Here is a 15193-nt window from a genome sequence, read left to right on the forward strand (position 1 = left end):
TTCCTTATGTTGTTGAAGTATTTTCTGTCTCCTTATATGCATTTTGAAGAAGGAGTCATTTAACTCCTTATTAAAAGAGCAGACTGAGAAAGTAGAACCTTATTTAGATTCTTACTGTGGCAGTTGCTTGAAAAGGCTTCCTCCCTCAAAGGTATTTTTTTTTTTTCAGAAATAAATGAATGCTAAAAGAAACATTTATATTCATGACATATGTTCATTATTTCATACTTTCAGAGTTGATATGGAAAAATAATTAAAACAGAGCATACCTTTATTATAGTTTAGTTGAATACTTGAATTACAGTAAAATATATTTAAAATACATGAGGGAGGATACATTTTCGGTTAACTTCATGCTTACATTTACTCTTCAGCTCAACGTCATTGATTTTTAATTTTGCAGGTGTGATTATTTTCAGAACAGTAGCTGTTAAGTAACAGTTAAATTTTTCTCTGCTTATGGAAATGATAAACAGGAAAAGACAAAAATGCATATGCTACAGTATAGACTAAGATTAGGATAAGAGGTGGAAGAGATACAGAATATTTAAAACACACACACCCACACATTTTTCCTTGATTTCTTTTCCTTCCATCATTAAATTAATATCTATTTTCTGATTTTTTTTTCTTTATATGCCACCATTAATTATAAAAATAAGAAAATGATTGAGAGAAAACTAAATGATAGAGTGTTAGAAATGCAAAATGATTCAAAATATTAATGTAATGCTAAGGATGACTGGGTAACAAATGATACATTTGCCAGTATGCTTGACCTGACACAATTAATATTCCAGGTCATGCTTGGGTTTCCATGATGGAAGGTCTGAGGCAGAGAATTCTAGGGGAAATATATATCTATTGTATAACTCATTTCTCTTTCTCTCTCTCTCTCTCTCTCTCTCTCTCTTTTCCCTTGACGAATCAGAACCATAGTCTTATAAAAAAAAGAAAAAGAAAAAAAATACAAAAATCTGTGCTTTCACACCTCATTTGCCATATTCACCATTGGGCCACCATTCAGCAGAAGAGCCTGATGTAAGGAGGTCAGTAAGAAGCTATTAGCAGAGTCCCCTCCTGAGATTTCTTTGGTCTTATTGAGTTGGAAGTCAGCATGACAGTACTGCAAATAACTCAGTTGCAGTATTTTTAACAGTAGCACAGATTTCCCCATAGTGTTTGTCACTTCAGAAAAATGTTCCTGGAAATGGAGTCTCAGAAAGCAGTCTTTGACAGAGTACCTTCTTAGCTGTGAAGAACATGGGTACAGAAAAATGTGTCATACTCACTACAGAAGAGGTACTTTTTGTAACCTGTCATAATATTTGGGAGGGTAGCATATTTTTGTATGGACTAAAAGTGAAGAAAATCAAAATCTACCTCATACTTTGATTCCAAAGTATGGAGTAGTATCTCAAGACAGATACTTTTCTACCGCTGAAAAAGCAGTATTAACTACAATGGTTTTGTAGTTGAGATGATATTGCATTAAAGCAGTGAAAAGGTGAAATAATGCTTTTAATATATTGTACTGGTCTCAAGAAGATATGAAAAATTATTAAGTATCAAAGGCTTAGATCCTCCAGATTCTTAAGATTTCTGCACACTGCTATCTTCCTGCAAAGGGTAGAAGGAATAGCACATCCGTCAGCACACAACACATAAGCAAGAAGTCACAAAAATAAGACTCTGATTTGCAGAGATATTTTAAAGTGAATGAATTTTGCCAGAGATTGGTCTGAACTAGAAAGTAAAACCAAACTCATCCCCTTGTCTCTGCTACCAAACTTCGCCCATTTTAAATCTAGGCTTAAAACCTAGCCACAAACCTTGGGGATTTTAGAGTAAATTAGTATTAATTTTATCCGTCCAGATATGAACTCTGCTGATTGCTCTGCTATCTGTCTGTTTGAATACTTGAACATATATAATTAAAATGTAAAGTAATTAACAGGATTGCTTGAAAAATCATTAGTTAAAATGCACTTCGTAATTAATTTTGACCCAGATCTCACAAAGAGCTTCAACTGTAGAAGCAACATCTTGCAAAGTGTCTAGCTGCCCTCACTAATGTGCCTCACTAAAACTGCAAATCTGTTTTCATAGTTGATACACTATTTATGTATGTTTAACCTGATAATATATGAAAAAAAGAACAACACAAGATGACTCTTTGTTCAGACACCTCTTCAGAAATAATAATCCAAATGACACTGAATCAGTGGGTTCCCAAAGCTATTATGGCTAATTTTGGTGTCATTAGAAGTGCTGAAAGCCAATCCTATTTGTGCACTGCATTTCAGTGTTTGAACTCTGAATACAGATTTCTCTATTGCCAAATGTTTAAACAAAGAAATGTCAAGAACATACATCGTATCTCAATATGGATTATGAAATGCCATTCCAGAAAGCCATTATACTCATAGGTCCGTTAATACTTCTCTAAATGTGAATGATAGAAGTCATGCCATTTCTCAGAGCCCAAATAAACATTACTTTAAAGTTATTCTCGCCTGTATTTCTTTAGAGAAAAAATGTTTGAAATATTTAAGATGTTGTATTTTTATTCTTTGTGGAAACAAACAAGAAACAATCTTGTGCTATGTGACTGAAGAAATCTAAATTTTCTTCTGTTAAATTTTCCTAACCAATTTGCTTTTCAGCATTTTTATTTTATGATTTTATTTTATTTTATTATTTTATTTTATTTATTTGATTTTACTTTTTATTTTATTTTATTTTATTTTATTTTATTTTATTTTATTTTATTTTATTTTTAGACGTCTTAAAAAGCTGTGTAAATTTTAGGTAGCCCTGATCAGGATTTCCTACTGATTAACAAATCCATGAATGAAACTTCAGCATGCCATTTTTATGGCAGAATGGTTTATTCCAGATCATCCTGATTCTCAGTGGTGAGCAAGGAGATGTTTTTCTCATGGAAAACATTTGTATTTTCATTGATATTGTAGTTTTCTATAAAATGTGTGCTGCAGATGTACAGTAAAAGAGCAGTATCTTTCTCACTACCTGGGGCCCTCTGCAGACACGTGGCTTGGCTAGAATGTAGAAGGTACTCTCCACATTAGTCAGGATACAACTACTAAACACAGAGGATATAGGAATGGGTAGAAAGATAAAGTATCAGTACAGTGAAATTCAGTGAAATGTGCAAAGATGGTAATCACAGACAATTACTTTTCTATTTTACCGTCATCAGCAAAATAAAGGCAAAAATTCATAGTATAGACAGATCCGTTGGCCATGGTAGGACTAATGGGTGAAGAGCTATATGACCATGGTTGGTTTGTATAGCTCCAGCATGGAATCTAATTTGTTTGGAAGACCTTGACTGTGTCATTTTATATATGAGATAACTTGCATAACAAATATGTAGCGGGAATGCATTCAATAGTTCAAAAAAACCTGAGACAACATATGGAACTTGTCCTTATGGAAGACTTGCATGTCACTGAATGTTCACAAGCAAAACTGTGCTGCACTGATAAGAAAATTGTAACAAGGTAATGGATGAAATACAACAAAAAATAAATCATAAGGAGAATCTGCAAGTTTATGAGATGTTTAGGCGAATAAGAGCAAGAGGTGTAGAACCAAACCTTGAAATATAGCTGGATTTTACAGATCACACAGATGGACCTGCAATTTTGCAGTCACCCCACCAATCCTGCTTGTCTGCTATTTGAAGCATGGATCTCTGCCATTATAGCTGACATCCTGAAAACTAAAGGAACAACCAGTGACTGATGTCTTTTTTATTCTATGTTTATTCAATGCTTCATAGCAAATAAATATGATAAACGCAAAGCGTGATATATTATAACTGAACAAAACTGATCTACCTTCAAAGTCTGTTATACTGTATACTGTTACAGAAAATACAATTTTCCTTAAAGCAAAACAGTTTATTTATTTATTTATTTACTTATTTAGACAATGTTTTTTAAGCATCTCATCTGTTTTATTGGAAATTTAGTTGCTTTGTGCAATCTGGTACACCAATTCTCATGTTTAGCACATAGTAATTATTAACTAGAATGGATACTTTACTGTTCATAACTTATTCAGTAAACTCACATACGTTTGAGTGTTTATATACAACTGATAAAATTCCTACATTTCTAGGAATGTAGAATGATCATCATTCAGAATGATTTAGGATAATTTTGTCTTGCCAGATATTCACAGACTGTTAATGACAGAGATTACTAGCTAAGAATTTGAAATGTATGCTTTATATTAGTAATTATTATATTACATCACACTACTGATGTAATAGTGTATTGTTTCTTTGTGCTGAAAAAAATGAAACAAAATTAAATGAAGAATGTAAATTTTTAGTTCAATTCACAATTCACATTTTTTAATCTTAATTTTTGTTTTTCACAGCTTTTATACTAATAAAACTAAATAAATGTGAATGGTTAAAGAAATGTAATAAGACATTTTGCTGCAAAAAAACAGTTACTATTTTTTGGTATTCAGTAAATGTTCTTGTGTTTCCCTGTAGCCAGTCTCTCAGTTTTACTTTTAAAAATGTTGTAATTTCAATTGTCTTATGCCACACTGCGAGTTAGCTAGCACAGTGTCTAAAGGGACAAAAGTTATCTTTTTCCTTGTATGGATATTTATTTTAGCACGTATGTGCTTAGAAATAATAAGTAATACATATTTTTATTTCTGTTATGCATAGTAATTTAAAATGGCTTTTAAAGAAACATAAACTCAAGTTTATATTTCAAAACAAGTATAATACTTGTCTTTAAACCTAGTTGTAAGTTTGTACAATTTAATTTATTTTTAAGGAAAAAATGGTACATTTCTTTGACTATTACTGTGGAAGAGGAAAGATGTGACCAAAAGAAAAGAGGGTTTGAGGTCCACGAAAATCAGCTGTGTATTTCTTGCTTGAATAAAATGAAAATTATACCCATTGGGAGGGCTAAAATACAGATTATACATTACACTATCTTACTTAAACACTTTTGTAACTGCAACTGTAAGTTAGTTGAAGTCAAAGGTAAACCCATTTTCTACTCAGATTGCAGGCATATATAATTCGCCGTTCAGAAAATCCCCAGATCCAATGGAACTGCTGCTCCGGCAGTCAAAGCCACTGAGCCACAGGCGGCAGCAAGTGAAGAGTCCCTTCAGAGATGAACTCTACGACTGGCCAACTTGTACAAGGCCTCCAACTTTCCATGCTGGAGAATCCCTGCCACCTATTGGCAGACAGAAACCTCAGGTAACAGTTTTCAGTGTCTCTTTTTGGTCAAATATTTTATGTGTATTTTCTTTATTTATAGAACTAGTGCTTGCTTTCAGAATATAATTCTTTGACACAAATTGTTTTAAGGAAAAAGAAATGTATGTGGTATGTAAAACAAGGAAATGTGACTGCTTTTGTCTTTTTGGAAAAAACAACAAAAAAGTCATCTGAGATTTCAAAGAGAAGATCTGATAAAACTGAGTATCATCCTGATTCATCAGAGGGAGAATTCCTAAGTTCCAATTTTAAATCAATGAAAAATAGGAGAAATTAAAGATAAAATTAACCAGTTGAAATAACTTATTACTCTTTTTGTGTTTTCCATGTGGAGACCAAGAGACATCCTCTCAGTATGAAGTAGTTCCTGTACTTTTGCATCAACTAGCTGTGTGTCAGTAATTACAAAAGTTTCTACATGTTCTGCATCAATTGTTTAGTTGGGGCAACCTCATTGCAGCCTTTCAGTACTTACAGGGGGCTTATAGAAAAGATGGTGAATGACTTTTTAAATGGGTATATTGTGATAGGACAAGGGGCAATGGTTTCAATCTGAAAGAGGAGAGATTTAGGTTAGAAGTTAGGAGGAAATTCTTTACTCAGAAGGTGGTGAAGCACTGTAACAGGCTGCACAGAGAAATTGTGGATGCCCCATCTCTGGAAGTGTTCGAGGCCAGGTTGGATAGAGCCCTGGGCTACCAGATCTAGTGGAAAGTGTCCCTGGTCATGGCAGGGGGCTTGAAACTAGATGATCTTCAAGGTTCCTTCCAAACCAAGCCATTCTATGATTCTATAATTCTATAATTCTACCACTGGATTCAAACTATTTGTTGCCATGCTACAATTTGCCTGTGTTTTACTGATTGAATCAACATTGTTCTTCAGTGGAAACAGCCATGGCATCATGGACTAACCCACACAGAAGAGGCTTTTCTCACCTTTATATCATATCTGACTTCTCTGTATCAACATGAGTCAATATCAATGATGGGATGTGAATAAAAACGCAATTGGGTTAGAGCATGAGGAACAAATGCAGATCTGCCAAAATATGTCTGAATAAATAGAGGTGAGCCCCACAGAGATCCACGCTGCTTACAACATACATATGTATATATATATATGTGTCCGTAAATAAGGATCAACTTCATGGTAGTTCACCTTTGTCCTTCTATCCTTCCATCCCCACACCTTGATTGTTTGAACTTCCTCATATAACGATCTCATTGACTCATATTAGAACCAAGTCAAAGCATGAGCCAACGGTTTAGTGATCAGGGATTTTGGAGTTGAATGTAAATTCAAAAACAGATAAATATGACATTATAGCCTTACCTTCTGGGACCATTATAGTCCTATAGTCCATATTATAGTCCTTCAGTGGGATGTGACTGGATGTGTTGTCTCTCAAGACAGAGAGGAATATTTTGCATAGTGGACAAGGTACAGGAGTCATGCTTTTTAAATAAAGAGGGAACTCAGTTTTTCTATTGTTAAGCTGCTCTTGCAAAACCACTTTACTGTATATAAAGTATCTTACAGGATTCTGTTTGGGTTTGGAATATTTTATAGACCTTTCTAAGTTCAGATGCATTCACAGCAGTAGTGCACAGATAGCCTTTTAGAACAAACCAGAAGAGCCCTGTTTATTTTCTGCACCTCAAAGAGGGAATTTACTATATAATACTTTAATCCTTTCAGCACCCTGGGATGTACACTGTGGGGTAAATTTTCAAAGCACAGCGCGTGGATTTAGCTGCGCGACTCTTATTGATGTTAATGGGAGTCACACGGCTAAATCCCTACACAACACTTTGACAATTTAGGGTTGTATTGTCTGAGGAAAGGACACTGATTTGAGATGATGAAGCAGCTGGAAATGAAAACACATCACATCAGAACACATCACCCTGAAAGTTGTCCAGTGTGACAATAAGGAATTTAATTACTAGCTATACTTGTGTCCTAGTTCTCTGTGATAACATTTTATACATCTCAGGTCCAGTGTGAGCCACTTGTTACTCCATTGATTGTTCAGGTATCTAAAAATTGTGTTGCCCATAGGCCTGGATATTTTATATGAGAATGTAAATTACATAAGCCTAAGAGAACAAAAATTAGCTAACTACTAGCTTTCTCTTGGGAAAGTTGGTATTTAGCATTTTATATATAACTCCGTGTATGTGAGATATAGTGTATTTAAAAGAAAAGTTTTAACGATGATTATACATTAGTTATAACAGACCTATCAGTTTTATTACTGAATTAACTAGAATTACAGTTTGATGGAAGAATGGGTAATTCTTAAATTAGTTAAGTGTTCTTTCAAAGGCATTAATAACAGAAAGTACAACACCATTTTTAGGGGATTTAATTTTTTTTTCTTGTATGCTGGTGGCTGTCATGGAATAGGAACAGTGAAGAACACAAGATTTCATGTAGATCATAATTTTTTTCATGAGTTTCTTATTTTATGGTAAAGTAGTAAGAATGCCTCCCTGCTAACCATTTTATTTGGCAGACCAGTCAGTAGCAAGAATTTTTATGCTATTCAGTAAAAATTCCAAAATAGAACATGGAGTTGTTTGAGTTGCTTTCAGGGTGAAAACTGTTGGTTCCCTTTTGAAGCCAGATGTCCAAAATGCTTGTGGGCACTGCAGATATGAAAATATTTGCAAGCACCATTTTACCGCAGATTACATAAATCTTAAAGTTCATCTTGTAAAATGCAAATAGGCAAATGGATTTTTTAGAGGTCTTGTCATCTTACATACATTCAGTAGGTGTTTATTGCTGGGTAAGTTTCATAAAATATGTTTCAGAGAAATGCAGGGAAGGATTAGAATTAACTTCATATTCTACAATATGCACCACCATTAATGATGACAACCTTATTGGAGAGACCTTTGCATAGTATACTCTTTTTTTCCCCCTTCCATTAGTATTTGCTGTGCTTTATTAATTTCACTTGAACTATGAATTGAGAAAGTTAAAAGTTCTTAGAAATTAAAGATAGAAAAAAAAAAAAAAAGCTTGCTTGGACATCTGATTTGGCCCTTACTCTGGTGGAATATGAATAAATATTTTATGATGAAGAAGACTATTTTCTAAAAGCAAACATCTATCATTACGTTATTTGATAACACTACACATCTTTCGTCTTTTCTCTGCATATGCAGCTCTGCAAACATCTTGCAATACAAAATATTCATCTTTTCATTAGCAAGTTAAGCCTTATTTTATATCTTGATCATTAGATTATGTTACTAGAGCATTGTTTACCAGTTTTAATGACCTTCTCTAGTATTGATTATTTTCTTAAAGGCAATAACAATTTTCATTCTGTTTTAAAAAAAAACTTATTGTGGTCATGCTAAATGAATGTATATTTTTTGTGGACACTTTTAGAAAGTAAATGCAAGAAAATATCTGCAAGTAGTATAAATGCTTTTGTTACTTCCTTACTATGATCTTTAAAAATATCTCCAAATCATGATACTGTGCCTTTAAAAAGTAAAGTTCCAATAAAAATCCATTAACTACTTTCAAATATAGCAATCCTCCTGTCCAGCTGTGAAAAGTACTAGATGATACTTATTTGCCATTTGTGTTATTTACGGTCCATGACTTTTATGGTAACTGGTTCCTATTATTGGTTTCTATTAATGTAAAACATAAGTGAACATAAATGAGGCGTGAATCATTTCTTTTTATTAGCCCCACAGTCTTCACTCAGTGCTTGCAGTAACTCCAGCTGTGACTTGTTAGTGATAACCTATTTAAAGAAGGATATCTTTAAAAATGAAGCCTGTGATTAGGATTCTTTGTCTGCTCATAGTTTCAGAAGGTTTCACTAGTTCATTGCAGGATCAGTAATGGTGAAAATAAAATAAAAATTAATTAGTAACACTTCTAAATCTAGACTTGCCACTAAATTGTCCTGAGCGTAGTATGGCACTAATTATACTTGAGGTAAGTTCACAGTGGTTAGTACTAAAAGGAAGACATAACATACATCACTTTGACAGTGTAGAAAAGGACTTTCTGTTGCTCTCTCTATCTGTCTTGTTAAATGGTAGGTACTGGTTTGATCAGTTATTAAATGGTCTGCTTTTAAAAAAAAAAAAAACAACATTTTATATATATACATATACACGTACATCCTTTTGTGTGTTTATGGATGTATATACGTTATATTTACACACATCTCTGAAATAATTACGAGCTTTTAGTTTTTCTTAAGACTAGTGAGATTAATGTGGAATTAGACGTTTCAAAAATAGACTATATAGTTCCATTTTTGTAGACATTAGTTTGAATCATATCAGAGGAATTGTGTTTTAAGTCACGTATTAAGTTCTCTTCCAAATAGCTTTATAGTTAAATTGAAAAGAGCATGTTCTTTAAGGTAGAACATGATTTATCCCATGAAAAGGAAGAGACTTCCTGCTTAAACAGAATCTAGATGAAGTTAACACTTGTATATCAAATTTTATTTCACCAGTGTTTTTTCCAAGGGAAAAAATAAGGTTTCCTAATAAGTTCTAACAATGTATTGTTTTAAAATAATAAATATTTATGAGTAGCTAAATAAATCCGGAGTACGCATTTCTCATTCTCTCTTTAGGGCTTTAGAGCATGTTATCAACCTTTGTGTTATCTGTAACTCTCTATCGAAATGAACTGCTTTAATTATTTTGGAAGAAAAGTCGTGCTACGCTTCCTAGACACTCTGTGTCCTCATTCATCAGTGATGTGTCATGAATAAAAGAAAGAAAGAACTATAGCCCCACAATAAAACACTTACGTTATCCTATACCTTTCATCAGGGGCCTTTCCGCGATACCGCTGAAGTATTGCGGCAGCGCTATATGCCTTTGGAACCAACCTTGCGAGTGGCAGCATCAATCGATTCACCACTAGAGAAGGCCAGAGTGGAAATGAAAAGGGGGGAATGGAGAAACCATATACATGACAATGAGTAAGCTTTTTTTTTTCCTTGTATTGTTATGAGGATATTTTCTTTATTTCATTGCTTTCAAAAACCTTTCATGCTTGACAAAATGAAATGTCAAACCTGACAGCTTAGTAGCAAACATTCTCTGTACATACTTCTAAATTCTATGTTCTTAGATTATAAACTTTCCAGGGCAGAGACCCTATCTTGTAATTGTATTACATGTGCCATCTGTATCTATGAATCAATAGAACGTGCTATAATAATAATATGTGATGCAACAGATGAACTTACTGGGAAATAAGTAAACAAATGCAAATTACTTTTTGCCATATGCACCTTGCCAAGGAACAAATACTATTTCTGTCTTCATATTCAAAGATTTTAAATACTGTGGGAGGAAACATGTTCTTGCATGCCATTGAGACATGCCTTCTTTCCAGTAGACTACCAAAGCTCACTTGGAAGGGAAGGGAGCATATGTTGCACATGTTGAACATGATGTAAAAACTTTAATTTAATTCTTTGTGGCAGTTTGGTTTCCTGAGCCATTGCATCTGTAATAGCATCAGAGGGGCCAGTTCTTTTCCATACAATCCAAAATTACAGACGTAATCCATCCCCCCACATTTAAGGCTATCAACAAAATATTCCCAAATCTTTTTTTATTGGGATGGAACTCCTTTGCCCAATCATAATAAAGCCTATTATGTCACTTGTTCTGGCTTTGTAGTTAACTAGAAACAAATGATGTTTTGTCAACTTTTCGCTTGAATTCACTGCTCTTGGCAATTCTTTGACACTTCAGTACCAGAATTCAGGACAGAAAGGAATCCCTTTTCCTTGTGGGCAGCCTGTGATCTACCGATTCACTGGGAATGAATAATACTTTGCTATCAGCTCCATATTGCCTGTGTCAGTTTAAGGACTGGGATTTAAGAATGCTAAAATCAACTGCATTTGCATGTTTTAGCTTTTGTTTTAATTGCTGGATCTTTTTTTTTTTTTTCCCCCATGTTTTCCCTGATTTAATATTAATAGTGACTTTCAAAGGAGCTTCTACTTAAAAACAATTTTGAAAGAAAATCTTTTAATTCAGCAACTTTTCCACATTTGTACAATGTTATTTGTGATATTTGGTAACAAAAATTGGATGTAGTATTTTTTACCCCTTTTATACCAAACGAGTAATAGGGAAAAGTTACAAGTAAAAACATACTTCAGGTTTCTCTTCTTTCCTCTATTTTTTTTAATCATTGGAGAAGGGGAAAAGCAGCTTAACTTTCAAATCTCATCTTAGATCAGTGCTAACTTTTAAATGTTTATTTTTATTTTTAGCTTCTACGACTGAAATCTAGAAAACACTGGGTAATAATTAAGATTCTTTCTTTCAGCTAAGGTGTTCTTTACACTGGATAGGTTTTGATTATATATTCCAAATGAGGAGGGATTATGTTCTTCATTTATGGGAATGACTATATGGCCTGGTCTTTATTTGATATGATTTACACCAGAGGTCACTATGTCAACAGCTTCAGAAGGTCATATGTTGAAATATTTATTTCCCTGTTTCTTCCCACTTGGTGAGTTGTAAAGGCTTTGGTCTTGTACACTTCAAATTTGGAGTCTCCAACTCTGACAGATATTAATTGATTGGGGGTCTTTGTTTACCTTATGGGCAAGAAAGCATTTCATTCCATCCTTAATACGCAGAAGCAGTGATTCTCAGCTTCACGCGCACTAAATGCATAGTGTATTATACATTTTCAGGCTGTGATCATTCCGTTTGTGCTTCAGATTCAACCAACCATGCAAGGGTCACATCTGTAACCTTGAAAAGGTGATGACAGAGCTGCAGGTCATCATCAGGTCTAAGACACTCTAGCAATACTGCAACTGCTTTGTGGTATGCTGGTCTCCGGGGAGGAGTCAGCAAAGGGTTACTCAGATTCTACAGTATTTTTTTCTCAGTGGTGTCTATTATGAACTGACAGATTTCTGTCTCTTTCCGTGTAATTGTATACTTTGGGACTGTATTTCTTTCTGGTTGTATGCTGATCATTCTTCTATTTTAGCAAATAAGGAGAGAAAGAGAAGAGGAAGTGTGTGGGGTTTGTGGAGAAAGCTAGTATTTGCATAAAAAAGACAAACTGAATCCTTGATCTTATTTTTCCAGAATGACTATTGTGCATTATCTTTTAAGATAGCAGGTATAAAACAGCAATATTTTTTCTATATCAGATGTTAAGAATTCCCACTCACCTCTGATTTCATTTTTTTTTTAAAGAGTTAATGTTTTCTCTAAATGTTTCAAGCTCTGAGAAACTTCTTGCTTCTGATGAATTCAGAAATAATAGAGAAAGCCAAGGGAGAGGTTGAGGCAGGTAGAAGCAGTACAAATCCAAAACAAGAAAATGATGGCTGTGTTTGAAGCAACTGCTGGAATTTCCTATTTTGCAATGAAACAGCAACTGGGTAATCTAACCTAATAAGAGTGATACCTCTTTCTCATGTAATTGAAGCTGTTACTGCCTTATTGTGCTATTTTTCATACAAATGGAGTGATTTCCCCCTACACTTGGATAGGAATGACAATTGGACTCCTTTGGGATGGCCACTTAATAAACTAGTGTCTAGTTTGAGACACCAAATGCTGGATCCAGCAGATTTAGATCACTAAGCATGAAAAGTTCTTTACTCAGTTGCGTGCAGCAGTGTGCTCGCCTAATTTTCCAGAGAACGAAAATGTAAATTATTTTCATTAAGTGCTGAAATCTGCCTCACATAATATGCCACATGATTGAGAGTATAGTATTAAACATCTTTATAAAGTCAACATACATCAGAATGAGTTGCAATGTGGTGATAGAATAGGGATAAACCAGCAATAGTGTAAAGCTGAGGATTTCTGATTCACTGTATGCTGCTGGTGTGACAACAGGCAAGTCGTCTCAGTTCCTGGCTCTATCTGTGCTCAGTGCTGTACCAAAGATAGCCAAGCTAGTCCTGAACACACTGGTTTGCTTGTGTGCAGCACAGCGCAATGTTTGCACACCCCGTGTCTCACACATTGTGTGAGTGTTGCAGTACCAAGCTCCTCACAGGTTTATTTTCAGCAAGATAATGCATTCCTTTAGAGCCACTGTAGGTACTTCTGCACTACACAGTGCTGTGCACAAAGGATGGACTTACAGAAAGGTTAATGACTCGGAGTCATCAGTATCATGACATGCCCAGTGTAAATGACATTTTAAAATAAAATTTAAAAAGCAAGTCACTTCGTTTGGATGAGATTTTGCAATTTTAAGAAATCTTTTCATTTGTATGTTTTTAAGATTTTTTTACTGTGTTTCTGAATTAGCCTAGTGAAAATGGCCACTACGTTTTATGTCATGCAAATATAACACATCTGAAAACTTTGTTCAAATTATGCTTAGTTTTTCATATGCTTTGCAACTTCAGCAATTTGCATATTTTCCGGACTGTTATTGTATTATGATAAACAGGGATTATCATATATTTTCAGATAATGTTTTCTTAACAATTCAACTTCTATTTGTAACTCTTCCATTTATTTTAATTACTAGCACAGTGTGCAACATTTATTAATCAGTAGAGTCTTTTTAAGTTAAAATACTAAATTAGCTAACCCCATTAACACAGAATACTCCAAACAAGCAGTAATAGGAGAGGTAGTTACTGTGCAAATCGTATTATACATGCGGGTGCTCTAGGGCACAGTTAAGCATGATTACCCTCTTTTGATCCAGTATTCCTCTGCTTCTTCCAGCTAATTTCCACTGGAAATTTACAAAGTAGTGCCTTCATTTTTCCATCTTAATTTTTCTAATGAAGTTCTAGTACTTTATAACACTGGGGATGCAGATAAGTCAGTGTATAATTAAGAAGTTCCAGAATTTGCTGCAGAAAAGATCTTTTACTTTCTACAAGAACTGGACGATTTTTTTCTTTTGCCACTTTACATTATTGCAAACATGAGTTAAATAAAAACAGACAGAGGATTCTTAGATTTGCTGCTGTTAGGATAAAAATGACTGAGAGCTTACTGAAAAAGCATCGATATTTAGTATATTTAGTGTATTACTGCACACAATATTTGTAATAATGCGCCCAAAATTTCTCGTGGAAAAAATACTGTGCTAAAGATAATCTGACTAGATACAGTAAGTAAAATATGCTGTCTTTATACTGTTAATTACACTTTGATTTGTAATGTGCACTCATTATGAACTACATAATGGCTGCCCTGTTGGAATTGTTTTGCTGTGGAAAACCATTTTGCTTCTTTGTTCACTGAGTGAAAAGATAGTCTGTTGGATTAGAGCAATGACTTTAGGTAAAACCCAAATCTGAAAGCTTAAAATTAATTACGTTTTTTATTTAATAAATTAAAAAAACATAAGATTCACAGCTTCCAGAAGGTGAAACATAGTTTGTTTGGAGCTAATTGCTTGTGGTCTTCTTTAAAGTGAGAGGATTTTTTTTGACTTAGATCAAGACAACAAAAAACTGAATTGCTATTACATGGAACCAGTTTAGATACAAATTTAACAGCACTATCACACATCTAGAGCTAAAATTTTGGTAGTGTTTTTACGTTTAAGTTGCTAAAACATACAATACATACAAATCTTGTGCAAGTTTGAAAAATCTGGGAATATTTACCCTACCTCTCTCTGGTGTTAATATTTCTTACTGTGCCACAGGGTGTGGGATAGTCTAGCAGTAGATCTCCTACCTGATCTTTCTCAGTAGCCTGGGTAAAGTGAAGCATTTTTGCTCTCAGTATTATATGCTTGCACTGCTAGACTGCTTTGCAGAGATCCAGAGAACCTGCTGAAGTCCTGCCCTGTTGCTTGCTGCTATTTAGACAGAAGAAAAAGTGAATGCTGCTGAGCTTTATCCTGCAGAGGCAGGGACACCTT

At 34.2% G+C, this 15193-nt stretch overlaps 1 protein-coding gene across 1 annotated transcript in view; it reads left to right on the forward strand.

Annotated features, from left to right (window-relative positions):
* The window catches only part of SPATA17 (spermatogenesis associated 17), a 96702-nt gene that overhangs the window by 53283 nt on the left and 28226 nt on the right, over positions 1–15193 (forward strand). Inside the window, exons 7-8 of the mRNA XM_080585078.1 lie at positions 5066–5269; positions 10120–10271. Of these exons, the coding sequence (XP_080441204.1) occupies positions 5066–5269; positions 10120–10271 (356 nt within the window). The remainder of the gene's footprint in view (positions 1–5065; positions 5270–10119; positions 10272–15193) is intronic.

The sequence above is a fragment of the Anser brachyrhynchus genome (assembly GCF_964034855.1).
Source record: "Anser brachyrhynchus genome assembly, chromosome: 3".
Classification (NCBI taxonomy): Eukaryota; Metazoa; Chordata; class Aves; order Anseriformes; family Anatidae; genus Anser; species Anser brachyrhynchus.